This window comes from Nerophis lumbriciformis, linkage group LG29 (assembly GCF_033978685.3).
Source record: "Nerophis lumbriciformis linkage group LG29, RoL_Nlum_v2.1, whole genome shotgun sequence".
Taxonomy (NCBI): domain Eukaryota; kingdom Metazoa; phylum Chordata; class Actinopteri; order Syngnathiformes; family Syngnathidae; genus Nerophis; species Nerophis lumbriciformis.
The window spans coordinates 11,267,501-11,285,343 of NC_084576.2; the positions used below are offsets into that span (position 1 = coordinate 11,267,501).

A 17,843-nucleotide genomic window follows, 5' to 3' on the forward strand; every position below is an offset into this window, starting at 1 on the left:
TGTTCGATAATTTCGGACTGCCGATAAATGCTTTAAAATGTATAATCGGAAATTATCGGTATTGGTTTCAAAATTATCTGTATCTGTTTCAAAAAGTGAAATTTATGGCTTTTTAAAACGCCGCTGTGTACACGGACGTAGGGAGAGGTACAGAGCGCCAATAAACCTTAAAGGCACTTCCTTTTGTGTGCCGGCCCAGACACATAATATCTACGGCTTTTCACACACACAAGTGAATGCAAGGCATACTTGATCAACAGCCATACATGTCACACTGAGGGTGGCCGTATAAACAACTTTAACACTGTTACAAATATGCGCCACACTGTGAACCCACACCAAACAAGAATGACAAACACATTTTGGGAGAACATCCGCACCGTAACACAACATAAACACAACAGAACAAATACCCAGAACCCCTTGCAGCACTAACTCTTCCGGGACGCTACAATATACTGTACACCCCCCGCTACCCCCCTCCCAACCCCGCCCACCTCAACCTCCTCATGCTCTCTCAGGGAGAGCATGTCCCAAATTCCAAGCTGCTGTTTTGAGGCATGTTAAAAAAAAATAATGCACTTTGTGACTTCAATAATAAATATGGCAGTGCCATGTTGGCATTTTTTTCCATAACTTGAGTTGATTTATTTTGGAAAACCTTGTTACATTGTTTTTAATGCATCCAGCGGGGCATCACAACAAAATTAGGCATAATAATGTGTTAATTCCACAACTGTATGTATCGGTATTGGTTGATATCGGAATCGGTAATTAAGAGTTGGACAATATCGAAATATCGGATATCGGCAAAAAAGCCATTATCGGACATCTCTAGTGTTTGTTTTCGGGAGCACTGACAAAGTTTGCAATAAAATAAGTACAAAAAATGGCAAGACGTTATAAAGAAGTTGTGGCAACCTTCCCACGCTTGGTTTTACAGGCCGCCTGTTGCATGCAGCGGGAGCCACCAGTGACACGAAGCTGTGTTGAGCTTTCAAAATGATGGCAAATTCAAATAGTATTCCACTCCAATATTGTCCACCCTGTCACCATCTAACTGCAGTGAGGGGTGTGAAATGAAGTGAAAACGATGCGATCGGCTGCAGCAACCCCGGTAAAAATGTAAATAATACTAATAATGTAAATGTTTCAGTGGTTATGGGGTTTTGGTGTTATTGTGCGCTTCGCAGGGCTGCTTTCTGCCGCTGCGGATTTGGGAATGTTTGATTTGATATGCAGCGGAACCTGCTTTTTAATTGTTGATATCGTCGACGATCACCTACGTTTAATTGTGGGAGCCGTGATTGTGATTAAAATGTTAGTTTAAATACTATAAGAATAAAGACATAATTTTACTATAATGTTTGAATTATTACAGGGAAAACGTACAATTATTACAAAAAAAACTTTGTTGGATTTAGTCTGTTGCACTACCTGTTGCTTGGTTGGATGAATGCATTAGGCACTAAGGCCTTAACACTTTATATCAGTGACGTGCAGTCAGGGGAGGCAGGTGAGGCGGGGCCTCACGTGCCATCATGGAAAGAAAAAAAATGTAAAAAGAAAAAAAAAAAATTTAATTGTTATATATCCAGTGATTATACTATAAAGTTATTTTCCATTTAACTTCACCAGTTTTAGATGATTTTTTATTCAAAATTGCTGAGTTTTCACATTTGCCGTTCAAATACTGAGAAGAGACTTGCGGTGATCAGCAGCCAGTTGAGGCACGTCACTCAGTTGAGCCTCACTATGGATTGCGCAATGACTCGGCTAACTGCTGGCCTGCTGTGCAGTGAGACCGTATTGCTATATGAACTATATTATCATTTCCATAGTTTAGTTAGCTGAGGTATATAATGTACAGTGTATTTTGTCAACAACTGTATGTGTGTAACGTATTTCTTGTGCTGAGCAATCATAAAACTGCTGCGAAGACGCACTGTGTGAGGCTCGCAGTAATCCCGCCTCCTGGTGGTAGAGGGCGGTAGTGATCCCAGGGAGCATTTCTGCGACTACTCGGCTGCAGAAGAAGTGACAACAAGCAGCAACAGTTAGCAGCGATCGTTTAATTTTTCCTCTCGCCTGGACTATTAACATGGAGGATTACATATCTGAAATAAAACAGTTTTCTAAACTGGGCTTTCAATCGAAGCGGGAGGTAATAATTAAAGGAAGATCTCCATCGAGACAGAGAGACTTTTAAAACTGAAGAAAGATAAGGAAGACTTCTATAAACAAGTTATCGATGCTTTTGTTCAAAAGGAGCAGCACATGGACTTCATTTATAAGTAAAGGTAAGACCATAATAACTTTTTTTTTAATTAAATGTGCTTTTTTGTGTGCTACAGTTTGTATGTGTAAAGTTAAGTTAAAGTACCAATGATTGTCACACACACACTAGGTGTGGTGAAATTTGTCCTCTGCATTTGACCCATCCCCTTGCTCACCCCCTGGGAGGTGAGGGGAGCAGTGGGCAGCAGCGCCCGGGAATCATTTTTGGTGATTTAACCCCCAATTCCAACCCTTGATACTGAGTGCCAAGCAGGGAAGAATGCTGGTATGAGCTTTTAAACATAACCCGTTAACTTCTGCCAATCAAATGGTGAATAAGATAATCTTTAGGGTTCATATGTTTGTAAATATGACTGTGATGAAGTCAGTGCCTCACCAGCCATGAACCTCACCGCACGTCACTGCTTTATATGTAACTATTTTTAAACATCACGTCTTTGTCTCTTTAGGTACTGGCTGACCAATAACGTCCACATCAAGCGCCCCACCACGGGTCTCCTGATGTACACCATGGCTACCCGCTTCTGTCAGGAAATCCATCTTTACGGCTTCTGGCCATTCCCCCACGACCCGCAGGGCAAAGCGGTAAAGTACCACTACTACGACGCTTTAAAATACGAGTACACCTCCAGCTCCAGTCCCCACACCATGCCTCTGGAGTTTAGGACACTGAGCGCTCTGCACCGACGGGGGGCGCTGCGGCTTCACACTGGGAGCTGTGACGCAGAGAGCGGACAGCAGAAAGAGCTGCAAAGCAAATAGCTAAGTGGAATATCTCTGTGGAAACACTTCCTGGTCTAACCGCACTTTCAGCATTCCTTTATACAACTTGGGGTTATGCATTTTCTTTAAAGGCACTGGCATTTTTCTATGTCTGCCTTGTTAAAAAGTTGCCAACACAATTAGCTCTCGCAAGGAGAGTTCATTTTGACGATTTTTGGGCTACAAATCGAATACTCAAATTGGTATTCCTACTCTCACAGGGTTAAATCATGTGTTCATGTCCTTGTTACCTAAGAGGTGAAACGAGAAAAAAAAGGCAGAATGTAGTATTGTACTGAGCCCCATGAGACGTGAAGTGGGCACAATGTGGGAGTGTAGCAGCTGTTCACACAGGCCTGTTTGCACAGACGTTGCCAATAGTTAGTCAAGAACACCAGCTCTTCCTCTACTGGAGGTTAGAATGTCATTTCTTATGAATGTATAAAAGGTCTATATTCTTAGAAATGTAAAAAAAGACGTTGTCCTCAAATGTGCTTTAAATAAATTCCCCTAAACACTCTTTTAAAGGGGATGTTTGCAACATTACCGCGGCTGCTTAGAGGGTGCTAACTTTCATTATATCCCGTCCTCTTTTGACTTGAACACGCCCTACGGAACACATGTGAACATAAATTAGCTTTGATTGGTAGTTTGGCCTATAACTTTGGCTATTTTTAAATGCATAGCCTATTGTAACGACAAAAATGACGGCAAATTGTCAGCTGCTTTTTTTGAAATTTTTACTCTACATAATTATTAGTTAATAATAATATTAATAATAATATATTTTATTTATAAGGCGCCTTTCTGGGCACTCAAGGACACCATACAAAATCACAACAATAAAATCAAATTGGATAAAAAAAACAACAACAACAAAGAGAAAAGAAAAGATGATTACCGTACAATGAATAAGCAGTCAGGAATAGGTGTGTTTTGAGTCTTGATTTGAAGAGGGATATTGACTATAAGTTGCAAAGGTCTGGTGGTAAAGAGTTCCAAAGATGTGGGTCAGAGCGTCTGAAAGCTCGGGCACCCATGGTGGACAGTTTAAATAAAGGGACAGTGAGATGGATGGATGAAGAGGATCTTAGGGAACGTGAGGGCGTGGCGACATGGATCAGGACAGAGAGATATGATGGAGAGAGGTTATGAATGGCTTTGAAAGTGAGGAGAATTATTTTAAAGGATGTAACGATCAACGGTAATAATGATGATCGCAGTAGAACTCCCGATAATTAGTATTACTGATTTGAATTTAAATTAATATTTATTATATGTATTGTTATTCAACTATTATTATTATTGATAACTGCATTTTCTTTAACTCGCGCCAACTTGCTAGCTTACATGCTAAAAATGAAAATAAGAGACATTAACGTCTTTCCCTATTTGACATACCCCAATCTAAACGTATATGCTCTCTTAAAACAGAGTGATTGTTTTATACTCAGAGAAATAAGAGACTGAGATGTTTTTATGGTGCATTCAAAGACCGCTGAACAAAAAGTAGGACACAACTTCCACCAGAAATAATAAGTACTAGATTTTATTTGTTAGGCACTTTTCATTTAAATATATCTTAAAGTGCTGCAGCACAAAAACGATATTTAAAACAATAAAAGTTTAGAAAGAAACACAAAACATGCAAAATAGGGTTTTTTCTAAGTGTGTCCATTTTAGTTATTGAAAAAAATAACTTGGTCAAAAGATATCAGTGTGTATAAGTACTGTTTGAGCACATTCAACAATACGCTATAATATTGATAACCGTGATCACTTTGGTCACGATAACCGTGATACGAAATGTTCATATTGTTACATCCCTATAACAGTAATTGTGAAAATTAGACACATAAAAATGATATATGTTCCGTTAAACCACTAATGGTAACATAAGTTAGCTGCTGGTGTCCTTGTTATATTTTTTTGGTTTGAAAAATTTAACTTTCAGCAAGTTGCAAACAGCTCCTTAACTAATAAGTATTTGGATATTGTGCCTATTATAAGCAATATACATTATTTATACAAGTAATCTATAAAGGGAACCATAGTGATAAGGTTAAAAAAGGAATACAATAATTAAGCAAGAAAAAAGTAGCAATTTTACACAAATACTAATATACTGTACATAAATAAATCATTATTACTAGTAAAAAGATTTTTTTTTTACATTAATTTGGGGGAAATAATCATACATTAATACTTTTGAAATATTACATGAAAACATAGTTTTTAGGGATGCATGTTTTTTTCTCACACCGATACTGATATTTGCTTCTTCTTAAAACCGATACCGATAACATATTTATATCTATAATTTTTTTCAATTCAGATTTAAGCGTAATTTGCGAAAGACTTATGATTTGCCCTGACAAAAGTTAGTATCTCAAACGGTGGCAAAGGGCTGGTCGTCCAACATTCTCACAGATCTCTTGAGCCCGCGGGTCGTCTCAAACTTTTTGCACTTTTCAAACGCCAGCTTTCAAAACCCTGTCGTAGCGATACTGGCATTTCAGGTGGCTGATAAGGTTTGATGTGTTGAAGCTAAATGTTTTTTTCCCTCTTGGCGAAATGGTTGCAGAACATTTGATTCAAATAGCACGCGTAGAGTTTTTCTCAAAAAGAGTGAAGATGTCCCACACAATCGACGACATGTTTGTTTACAATGAGCTCAGGGGAAGTGTACGACTGGCAGATTACAGCAATGCAAATAGTAAAAAAAAAAGTAGCGCTTCACTTGCTCACCATAACCCACTTATAGCACAGTACAAGTAATCTCGCCTCTTTAGTAATTTGTACAATTTTTTTATTCTGATATATGTATGGTGTCATCATTCCTCATGTCATATTGTGTAGCCCTAATAGGAATGAGCTTTGAGGAAAATAGTTTTAATAGAATAAAGTTGTATTTTAAAATAATGTAATATATTATGAGGAAAAAGTCATAGTATTACAGGAATAAAGGTGTGATTTTGCAAAAATGTTTTTTTTTATCTTACAAGAATTGTTTTCATCAAAGATAAGTCAGAATATTATATAGTATGCCCCAATTACGGTTTATTTTTGGTACTGTAGAAAAAAATGTAAAATGTTTTGATTTTCCAAAAAGAAACGAAACCTAAAAATTAAAATCTGACTAACAAACTCCTAAAAATATACGCATCTATTTTTGAAAATCTCATCATACAGAAAAACGTTCATGAGATTACTTTTTTTTTTTTTATTAAATACAAACGTGTTAATATTACAAGAATAAAGTCAAAACATGACAATAAACATGTATTTTTTGTGAGCAATAAGTCAATATTACAAGAATAAATTCCCAAAAGTACATTTTAAAAATTTGTTTTGCTGCGCTATGACGTACAATTACGACTTCTGACATTTATTTACCTTTTCAGTGTCATTCTAATACTGCTTTTATATGTTTAGAAATTAGTATTTCTGATTCTTACTTGAAACTCGCAGTCCAAAAACGGACGTGGAAGAAGAACATAAACTTCTTGTATGTAGCTGTGACTGTAAGGATTAAGCTTAATTATAATGGAGTTGTATCGCTTTTTTATCATCTTAGGGTTAGCTTTCATTTGTAGGTTGTCTTCAAGTAAAGCACTTTCTTAGCTCATTTTGCAAGGTAATGTATGTGCATAAACGTTAGTAAAATATTCAATTAATGCTGAAGCCTCTGGTGAACCTCCTGTCATGTGACGAGTACGTATTATAGAAGTGTTGTGACAGGGTGGGCCTGTTGAGTCCCACATTGCCTCAAAGCACTGCCTATTAAGTTAGGAATAGACATGAACGTTGTTCAAAGGACGTCAACAGTCTGAGGCTGATGAATGACTTTTTTTGTGGAAAGCTACAGTTCTCTTAATGACTTACTGTTGCTTTTTCTTTCTCCATATTGTCCTAATTCCATCCATCTTCTACAGCTTTGTCCTAATTACAGCTAAACATATTATGCATGCTTTGCTTTTGTTAAAACACAATGCTTAATAGATAACGAATGTATCTTGTTAATTGACATTTAAATTGTGCTGTTACGACAAGATGAATGTATTTTGTGAGCCAAAAAAACAAGGCCTTAAAGCAAAAAGCTTTTTATTATTTTCAGAAACATGGAAACTGAAGAGACCTTTGTTGGCTGCACGTGGGAAACTATTGGAAGTCAAGCAGAAATACATTTCAAAGTCTTCTGTATGGAGGTTAGTTTGTGTCTTCATTACGAAAGCTTTTTTTTTTTACACTGAATTTATGTAACTTAATTTTTTGCGTTTTAATTTTGTGGACTGAATTTTTTTGACAACAAATTATGCTGACCGTTTCAATACAGTTTTTTAAAATTCAGTATAAAAATTGAGACCCGTCTCATGTGACTTCAAACTTGAGGCTTCATCGGCTGGCTCTAAGACAAGATCCATCGCTTCGGTCTTAATTTACCGGAAGTGGGTCTTGAGTTGCACTGAATTTTAGTGCACAATTTTTTTATTTTACACACTAAATTTTAACAGATTTTTTAAACACTTAGTTTTTTATTCAATGCAATTGTCGGCATTATTTGATGTAAAAAATTCAGATCGCAAAATTCGAACGCAAACATTTTCCGTTATGTAAATTCAGTGACCAAAAAAGCTTTCACAAGTTAACCTCCATACTTTTATCATGAACAGCCTTAAGGAAATTGGCTGCACTATTCAAATAACTCACATAATTATAAGGAAAATATTTTACCAGAGAAATTAAACATAGGCACACAGATGATCGTGTTCAAATAGAATTACAGAATAGATTTCACGAGATGAACAGGGTTTTTTCCACAGTTTCACCAGAACAGGGTTATCTGCATGTACAATAAATGATACATTTTACAATGATTCAATACTGGAATGAACAGGAACTGTGTACGCTGTTATCAAATGCATCATATCATATACCAACAAAGAATGTTAAACACCATTCACAAACTTTCACATTCTATCCTATATGTATGTTCAAAACTGAAAATAAAACTACTGCAGTGATGATGCATTTGGAGTTGGATATATACAGGAACAATGCGAGTGATAGTTTGAATGAAAACAAAAACATATTCATTATTAAAAGATCTTTGCAAAACCTAAGCTCCCGGTTTATTGTACTTTTTTTTTTTTTTTTTTTTTTAAACGTAACTCATAGTTTTGGTTGGTTGTTGTGGGAAACACATCTGGTGTGTGCTTTATGGTTGAGACAATGGGCCTCATTAATGCTCAAAACAAGCACATTACTTAACCTTGCATTTTACTTTTGTAGCTGTATGTATAAATGGCGCCGCTGAAGTGGCTGCTGGTTGCATCAGCTCTGGGCTTTTAATGTCTTGTATTTCCTTTGTTTCCCTCTTATTTTTGTGGACTTTTGTATCTGCGCTGTCCATCCATTTTTTATCGCTTGTCCCTCTGCAATAAATAAAGTATCCTATCCTATCCTTTCATGAACCACCCTTACATTAAAATGACCAACTGTTGTGACATTGTTCAGTGTTTAAAATCAAACAAGACATGACGTCTTTGTGTTGTCATAAGATTCCTTAAATAGGATCAATCACTTTCATAGCAAACAGATGAATAAATACCCAATTATAGCTTTTTTTTTAAACATGTAAGCTGCAGTCGACGTGACAGAAAATTAGAAATATACAACGCATAGTAAAAAAATATAGGCCGACCCCATCTATTGTAACAGAGGGCCTTACACAGTATATATTCACAAAATACTTGTTAGTAGACATCATTTGGTATGAAAGTTAAAATTAAGGGCTTGCACAATTCTTGCATGTGATACCCTGCATTGGCTCTATTAAAAAGAACACCCATCGAGTACAAGTCGACAACAAGAAGTTCTACATTTTGTAGTGATTCATCCCCAATCCGCCTGACAGGCGAGTGGCATTTGAGGAAGCTACTTAGGAAACTACTGTGGTTGATAAATGCTGGCTAATGTCCCTGGTAAGACTTGGTGGACATAAAATAATAAGCTGACGTCCATTTAGTTGATCCAGGTAGACAAATATTGGTCCATGGTGGATTCACCTGCAAAGACAAAACCACTGTTACTGGCTTTATATACCTTAAGGTAGAAGCATGCAAGTGCTAGCTTAGTGGATGGCAGGTAAATAACAGGACGCCGTAGCTCCCTTCAAGGAAGCGAACAATTGAAAGGACGGAAGGGTGAAACCTTGTGTCAACATCACTGTTTTTTTACTACTTGTACTATTGTCTATCTAGACATTTACTGGGCTTGAAAATATCCACTTAAAGGCGTCCACTCTCGCGGTCAAAACAAAGTCAGTCGGCACTTTAGCAAATTGAGGTTAATAAAACTTCTTGCAACCTGGAAGGAAGGAATTCCATATGCGGATAAAATATAGTAAAATAACAGGGCCATACTTAATGTACAAAAATAAAATATTTTTACTATGATACGGGATTTTTCCTCTGATGTTTGTTTATTTTAATTGCATAGCGGGCTAGATAGGATGCTGTACAGAACTGTGTATGGCCCAATCAGAAAAAGGGTCCCCCCCTGGTTTAACCAGTAGCTCAAGAGGGTCATAATTATGATTTTTTTCCCCCACATTTAAAACACGTCCTTTTGGTTTACAAAACAAAATGGCAGTTCTTTGTTTGACATTTCGCATAGATTATGTTTTACAGACCATCTTCAAACTGCTTTCTGATCGTCTCTTGGGCGGTCTTATTTACGCGCCCCCACTTCGACTGCATCTTCTCCCCATCATCTTTGTTTTATGTAAATGTTTTGTGCTGCCATAGTGGGCCTAGTGACAGAAGTTCAAACTGTACACTACACCTCTGCAACAGCAGAGGATATATGTGCATTTATTTTTCACTGTAAAGGCTGCTGGTTGCAGAGCTCTGCGCTCTTGTGTATCCTCATCTTGTCTTCTTGAAGTTCCCCCCTAGTTTTAATGCGATTTTTGCCTTTTGGGACTGCACAACAAGGGGTGGCACTTGCGCGACGTGACTTCTGCGGTGCTTTTTTGTGACGTTTTGGATCTGCCGGGGGGAGCCTTTTGGCAATGGCCTTGTTTGCACCGGAGACCAGCTGCTGGATCTCTGCGCATGTGGAGAGACCGGAGAAGATGCGGAGGAAACGACAGTCTCCACTTCGGTCTCCCTGGGCGGATTGTCGCTCATTCGCGAGGACCGGATATTGGCCAAGAGCTAGTGGGCAGCCTCGAACTGAGTCGGCTCTCTTGGTCGCTTTGTTGTGTCTGTAGCGGTCCCAAGCCATGCTGCTCCCTTTCCCAGCAGACGATGGTGTGGAGCACTGCAGAGGCCACGGTATGTATGTGGATGTTGAAATTATGTTTTTAGTTTTGTTGTTTATGCATGGTGCAATTGTGTGTGGGCAACATGTTATTTATTGCTAATTTTTTGTTTTGTGGTTTTATTTTTGTAGCTGTATGTTGAAATGGTGTCGCTGAAGTGGCAGCTGGTTGCATCAAGTATGTGCTCTTTTAATATATTGTATGTACTTTGCTGTTTTCCTCTTGTTTTTATGTGTTTTTTTACATTCATTTTGGTGGACTTTTTGTTTCTGCACTGCAACAACATATTTTCCTATTGTGGGATAAATACAATCTATCCTGGCCTATATCTCAAGGCACTACCCATACCAAGAAGGTCTACAATGAGCAAGCGCTTTGGCTACAGAGGCAAGGGAAAGCAACACACTGGCAGTGTATGAGGCAGAGGGTAGAGAGAGAAGTGAATTGTAAAGTGAATTATATTTATATAGCACTTTTCTCTAGAGACTCAAAGCGCTTTACATATCATTAAGCTACATTTAAACCAGTGTGGATGAAAATAGGGAAAGAGACAATACGGAAAAGAGGCTGTACGGATTAGCTTCGCCTTCAGTAGGACCATCCTTAACCATGGTTGTTGTTTTTAGGTTTCACAGCGATTTAACTTATTTTTATGCTTGTGTTGCAATTAAAATTTCTTAAGAGATTTATTTGTGTTTTTTCCAGCAATGTTTGACAACTAAAACAGATTATCTATACAAGGAAGTATGTATAGCAATACCAACGAACAATGCCAACAACACTTGTAATGAATTGTATGTTTCGGGGCTTTCTATATTGCTGATGAATTATTTCATGTAAATACTGCGCTCATTTGTTCAGAACAAACCTGTAATTGACATCAAATAGAGTGGAATCGTCTTCGTCGTCATTCTCGTCGTTGAGCGGGGCCATCTCTACTCTCTCAGCTGGTGTCGTGATAATGTCATACTTTCGGGTTTTCCGGATTCTTCTCCCAGATCTCACCACAAAAAAATTTTCCACAGGGTTAGTTACAAATGATTGCGCAGAACAAAAACTACCTCATGACTACTAGAAAGGATTTTAAGGGGAATTGCACTTCTTGGGGGGAATTTTACCTATCATTTACAATTTCTAGTAGGACAAGAACACATGTTTTTCTTTTTTTAAGGCATTCTAATTTGTAATATACTGCAAGTACAAGGAGGCTAACAATGCAGCTGAGGGAGTACACTATTACACCCATAAAACCTTCTAAAAAAAAACATCCAAAAACCGCCAACAATGCTCCATTTACATCTCGTGACCTGAATATTAACCAAGTATTCGCGATATCATTATTACAAGCGCTAACACAGACAAACTACTTTTAGTGGTGCCGTAATCACAGAGCGCTCACTAGCTAATGCTGCTATATTGACATATTGAGCTGGTGAGCAGCTGCATCGCCTATGAGTTGGTCAAAGTTAATTCTAGAATATAAATCATGCCTCTCACTTGCATAGTAAATTGTTGTCATAAAACGAGAAGTTGGTCAATTTTGACATTCAACTTTGATCCGGAGATTGCAAGAAAGACACAAAAAAAACACTTGTTTGCGGCACCTTTTTTTTTTTTACCTGCGTGAGGATTATGATTAATTCTTCATCTAAATGGGAAGATATGAACATTCCATCAGTCGGCATCCCAGTGAGAGCAGACATTGTGCAGAAAGTGATTGTTTTATTATGTTCATAGTTTGTATTTCTTGTTTAGCACTTAACAATATTAATATTGCTAGTGGTTCACTGAAGCTGGATCGGTTTAGCACACAGCTTCTCCAAACCCCGTTTCCATATGAGTTGGGAAATTGTGTTAGATGTAAATATAAACGGAATACAATGATTTGCAAATCATTTTCAACCCATATTCAGTTGAATATGCTACAAAGACAACATATTTGATGTTCAAACTGATATTTTTTTTTTTTTTGCAAATAATCATTAACTTTAGAATTTGATGCCAGCAACATGCAGAGCCGGCCCAAGGCATAAGCGTACTAAGCGCTTGCTTAGGGCCCCGCGGCCACCAGGGGGCCCCCAAAAGCAATTAACAAAAAATTCTTATTTTTTATTTTTTGCATGTACGAGTCTGACTGATGATTTCTAAATGATCAAAGATATATTATTGTACAAAAACACAATTTTAGGTCAACAGAGTGCTGCTGCTGATCTAGGCTTAGTGATTCTTCCTGCCTCTCTTTAAATGTAAAGCTGCCTCTGCTGCACCTGTGACGTTTGCCGCCTGCTATGGCGTCACATTAGTGCCAAAAATCCGAGCGCATAAAAACTGTTATCGCGCGCTGATTCACCACTTCGTGCGCGCGCGCGACACCCTTTTGCGCGCGCGTGGTGCCTTTTTGCGCGCGTGCCGTCTCGGTCTGTGCGCTGGCATGTTTCGTTTTGGCACTTTGGGGGTGGGTATGCTTAGCCGGCCCCTTCTTTCTGATTGGCCAGACGAAAAATGCTCAGAGATAATCAGAAGTATAGCAGGGCGGGTCATCGTCAATATGTATCAAGATTGTTATAGGCGCAAAGTTTTCACTTCTTCTTGAACATTTGTTTTCTAATTTATGGAATTTCTTTTGATTCAGCCATAAAATTAATGAAATAATCTTTGAATTTTGTTTTTAAAATGTTAAAAATAGCCTTTTAATCATGTATTCTGAAACAGTTTAAAATAATCAGAGACTGACTAACACTGACCCTACACAACTATGTTGCACAATTAAGTCATTTTTTTTTATAGCGAAAGAGGTGATTTCAACAGGTGCAGCATCCTATGTCATATCTACATGTAATAAGATTTGTAACAAGGCAAACCGTTTGTAAATTGGTCGAAAATCGAGCAAGTTATGGTAATTTAATTGGTACATGTACTAATTAAATTACCATAACTTGCTTTGACATCAATGTAATGATTGAGGCTAGCTGTCCGAGGTAAGATGGCTACAACGTTGCTACGCTGGAGAATGATTGGTCTTATGAAAAATGCTCAGAGCCAATCAGAAAGGAGGGGCCGTCTAAGCATACCTGCCCCCAAAGTGCCAAAAAGAAACATGACAGCGCGAGGAGAGATGCCAGGAGTACACAGAGAGCGCACAGACCGAGACGGCGCGCGCGCAGAAAGGCACCGCGCGCGCGCAAAAAGACACCACGCGCGCGCAAAAGGGTGTCGCGCGCGCACGAAGTGGAGAATCAGCGCGCGATAACAGTTTTTATGCGCTCGGATTTTTGGCACTAATGTGACGCCATATCTTTCCTCTCAGATTCAGACAGGTGATCAGAGGACCACTATCTATTAAGGAGAACTTTTCATTCCCCAAACGGCATGATGGCCGAAGTTTTCATTATCATTATACCTACAGACAGCTAGTCAATGGGGAAAAAGTCAAGCGTAGCTGGCTGACTTATTCAAGAAGTAAAGATGCAGTCTATTGCTTTTGCTGCAAATTATTTTCCAAAAAGTCCTTAAAACTGGCAGCCGAGGGACAGCGGGATTGGGTCAACATAGGTGCACTGCTGAAACAGCATGAAAACAGTGAAGATCATTGTAGCAACATGGTGAAATGGAAGGAATTTGCCTTGCGTCTTTCAAAGGGGAAAACTATTGATGAATTTAACTTCAGTAGACTGCGCTCTCTTTGTACAAAGTAAACATTAAATATGAACAATTAACTAAAAATGTAAACTAGTAATTAAAGACTAATAAGTACAAGACTGATGAGACAAGATGACACTTTTACTGTAAATACAAAGCTTTATCACTTGGACTGTTCAACCCCAGGCCACTCTTGTAGCTGAATGTTTTCTACATTTTAAGATTAGGAACCATATGTGGCACTCTGGACATCATTCGTTCATTCATTGGTATTATTTATGTTCTTAACTGGGCCACCCCCATATCTTTATAAATGACATGTCATTTGTAAAGACATGCCAGGCTGACAATAGGATAATGTAAACAATACTGCCAGAGCCGCAATGAGTTTATAGTAGGTGTGTGAATGATCAACAATCAATATTATTGGCAGAAATAGAGGGCCCCAAAATCAAATTTTGCTTAGGGCCCCATGGAGGCTTGGGCCGGCACTGGCAACATGTGACAAAAAAGTTGGGAAAGGTGGCAATAAATACTGATAACATTTGAGGAATGCTCATCAAACACTTAGCCTGCACACCTGTGGGATGTTCCAAATAATTGGGAACAGATGGGTGCCATGATTGGGTATAAAAGCAGCTTCCATGAAATGCTCAGTCATTCACAAACAAGGATGGGGCGAAGGTCACCACTTTGTCAACAAATGCGTGAGCAAATTTAAGAAAACCCTTTCTCAACCAGCTATTGCAAGGAATTTAGGGATTTCACCATCTACAGTTCGTAATATCATCAAAGGTTCAGAGGATCTGGAGAAATCACTGCACGTAAGCAGCTAAGCCCGTGACCTTCGATCCCTCAGGCTGTACTGCATCAACAAGCGACATCAGTGTGTAAAGGATATCACCACATGGGCTTAGGAACACTTCAGAAACCCACTGTCAGTAACTACAGTTGGTCGCTACATCTGTAAGTGCAAGTTAAAACTACTATGCAAGGCGAAAACCGTTTGTCAGAAACGCTGTCGGCTTCGCTGGGCCTGAGCTCACCTAAGATGGACTGATACGAAGTGGAAAGGTGTTCTGTGGTCTGACGAGTCCACATTTCAAATTGTTTTTGGACACTGTGGACGTCTTGTCCTCCGGACCAAAGAGGAAAATAATCATCCCAATTGTTATAGGCGCAAAGTTGAAAAGCCAGCATCTGTGATGGTATGGGGGTGTATTAGTGCCCAAGAACGTGGCTTCATAGTAAAAGAGTGCGGGTACTAGACTGGCCTGCCTGTAGTCCAGACCTGTCTCCCATTGAAAATGTGTGGCGCATTATGAAGCCTAAAATACCACAACGGACACCCCCGGACTGTTGAACAACTTAAGCTGTACATCAAGCAAGAATGGGAAAGAATTCCACCTGAGAAGCTTAAAAAATATGTCTCCTCAGTTTCCAAACGTTTACTGAGTGTTGTTAAAAAAAAAAGGCCATGTAACACAGTGGTGAACATGCCCTTTCCCAACTACTTTGGCACTTGTTGCAGCCATGAAATTCTAAGTTAATTATTATTTGCAAAAAAAAAAAAGTTTATGAGTTTGAACATCAAATATATTGTCTTTGTAGTGCAATCAATTGAATATGGGTTGAAAAGGATGTGCAAATCATTGTATTTCATTTATATTTACATCTAACACAATTTTCCAACTCATATGGAAACAGGGTTTGTAAAACATGTGAATCATCATCCTTATATTTGGGCTAAAAAATATATGGTTCTGGATCATCATTGGTCCCAAAGTAGTCTTTGTTGTCTCTAATGAAGTCTGTCATGATTAATAGTTGTTGTGAAGGAAAAGCAAACGCTGTGATGTGTCTGTGAAATAATACACCGCCGCACGCTTAAAATGAGCAAAATACGTAAATATCACATGTTATTATGAATGTGCCTGTTACGACATTACATACTTGCAGCATATATATATATAACATGGATGGAGGATTTTTTGGACATTTTTAAAGCTCTTTATAGGCGGAACAGAGCGGCTCCCATTAGCTCCATTTTTAGCTGACTTTTGCTAGCATTTATTTATAAGTTAGAATGCATTAAAAAAGATGTGTGCATAAGGATTGTGAATGATAGGCAAAATTCCCCAAAAAGTGCAGTTCTCCTTTAAATACCACATGCAAAAGATTACAATGTTCATTAAAAAAGATGCATATATAACTAAAAATAGCAGAAATATGCTAAGTCATGTTATGATTCATTAAGCTTGAAGCCATATTATGAATAGACCCTGACATTTAATCTTTGCCCCAATAAGATCACATGGAGTGAACACTATCACATGCTTGTCATTGATTCATCTGCTAGGAACCTGAGGCTTCACACAAACGAAAAGGAGAAACAACATAATAATAATAATAATAATAATGAGAAGAAAAGAGACATCAATTATTGACCCTGTGGTCTCGCTTACCTGACCACTTTGACCAGCAGGCAGGTGATGAGCGCAGCTGTCAACACGCAGGTGAGAATGACGACCACTTTGAGAGTGGGCAGATGCGTCATGAGAGTCGAAATTCGGGTTCCGACGGCTGCGTGGGTGGCATTGTCGTTGTCGCTCCGGTCGTCCTTGTGGATGACGGGTGCTGATGATGTTGCGTTTAACGGCGTGGCGGGAGAAGACAATGTCCGGGGTTCGCCGTCGACGCTCCAAAACGCCGCCACCAGAATAAAAGTTAAAGCAAAGTAAAAAGTCGCCATGTCATGTGTTCGCCGACGTGATTGAGGCAAGTATTTCTCCGAAGTAGCGCAAACGCGACGACAGCTGTCACATTATAGACTGGGAATTTCCTATTTCACTTGAAATAAACTACAGGACTAAAAAATTAACGTCCCAATTGTAAATACCGTTAGATTCCAAATTGTTGTCCTCTTGAGGTGCGTTGAATCAGTCAGTACCTTCGTGATTGCATGAGTGATTATTTGGGATAATCCTACACCCACCTACGCCTCCTCCGCCGGAAGAGCTCAGCCAGCAGGACCGCCCACTTTTCCTGGTTTGTGAGTGACGCCTCCACGAAACCTCGGAATTGTCACGATCTCCTCACCGCTGTCATCAGTTTGACGTCACCATCTGAAAGAAAAGATAATGGTTGTTGTGTGAACCGTTTAAATTCAATACTAAACATTTTTTATTCAATTAGTACAATTAACTGTCACCAACAGTTTGCCTTTGCATAGATAATAATGCACAGTTTAAAAGGTAGACATGTAACGATATGCTATTTGCCTTATTTACTGTTAATAGATATCCATCCATCCATCCATTTTCTACCGCTTGTCCCTTTTGGGGTTGCGGGGGTCGCTGGAGCCTATCTCAGCTGCATTCGGGCGGAAGGCGGCGTACACCCTGGACATGTCGCCACCTCATCGCAGGGCCAACACAGATAGACAGACATTCACACTCACATTTACACACTAGGGCCAATTTAGTGTTGCCAATCAACCTATCCCCAGGTGCATGTCTTTGGAGGTGGGAGGAAGCCGGAGTACCTGGAGGGAACCCACGCAGTCACGGGGAGAACATGCAAACTCCACACAGAAAGATCCCGAAACTGGGATTGAACACAAGAATGCTCAGGACCTTCGTATTGTGAGGCAGATGCACAAACCCCTCTGACACCGTGCTGCCCTGTTACAAGATACTCACATGCTAATAAATTACCTATTATTATTATTTACAATATAGAATTGGACTTGTCCAGGGTGTACTCCGCCTTCCGCCCAAGTGCAGTTATGATAGGCTCCAGCACCCCCCCTCCCGCG

At 39.0% G+C, this 17,843-nt stretch overlaps 2 protein-coding genes across 3 annotated transcripts in view; one reads left to right on the forward strand and one right to left on the reverse strand.

The window, feature by feature from the left end:
- Positions 1-6,989, forward strand: part of st8sia2 (ST8 alpha-N-acetyl-neuraminide alpha-2,8-sialyltransferase 2) — a 66,154-nt gene extending 59,165 nt beyond the window's left edge. Inside the window, exon 6 of the mRNA XM_061925049.2 lies at positions 2,748-6,989. Within this exon, the coding sequence (XP_061781033.1) occupies positions 2,748-3,060 (313 nt within the window). The 3' untranslated portion in view covers positions 3,061-6,989. The remainder of the gene's footprint in view (positions 1-2,747) is intronic.
- A 158-nt stretch (positions 6,990-7,147) lies between these two features.
- fam174b (family with sequence similarity 174 member B) lies at positions 7,148-17,081 on the reverse strand. 2 transcript variants are annotated; one of them, XM_061925051.2, is made up of 3 exons: positions 16,492-17,055; positions 11,256-11,387; positions 7,148-9,128 (listed from the first exon to the last, which is right to left on the reverse strand). In XM_061925051.2, the coding sequence occupies exons 1-3, from the start codon at positions 16,776-16,778 to the stop codon at positions 9,125-9,127; spliced, it is 423 nt and encodes a 140-aa protein (XP_061781035.1). In that variant the 5' UTR covers positions 16,779-17,055; the 3' UTR covers positions 7,148-9,124. The 2 variants fall into 2 exon arrangements, with proteins under 2 accessions (XP_061781035.1, XP_061781034.1); XM_061925050.2 differs by lacking the exon at positions 7,148-9,128 and having other exon boundaries at positions 11,237-11,387; positions 16,492-17,081.
- Between the last annotated feature and the right edge of the window lie 762 nt (positions 17,082-17,843).

What these genes read in the sequence shown, in the direction of transcription:
- fam174b (XM_061925050.2), bottom strand. Translation starts at nt 16,778, where the DNA reads ATGGCGACTTTTTACTTTGCTTTAACTTTTATTCTGGTGGCGGCGTTT. An exon ending in CTGCTGGTCAAAGTGGTCAG is followed by an intron (nt 11,388 to 16,491) that starts GTAAGCGAGACC and finishes TTTTGTGGTGAG; the next exon opens with ATCTGGGAGAAGAATCCGGA.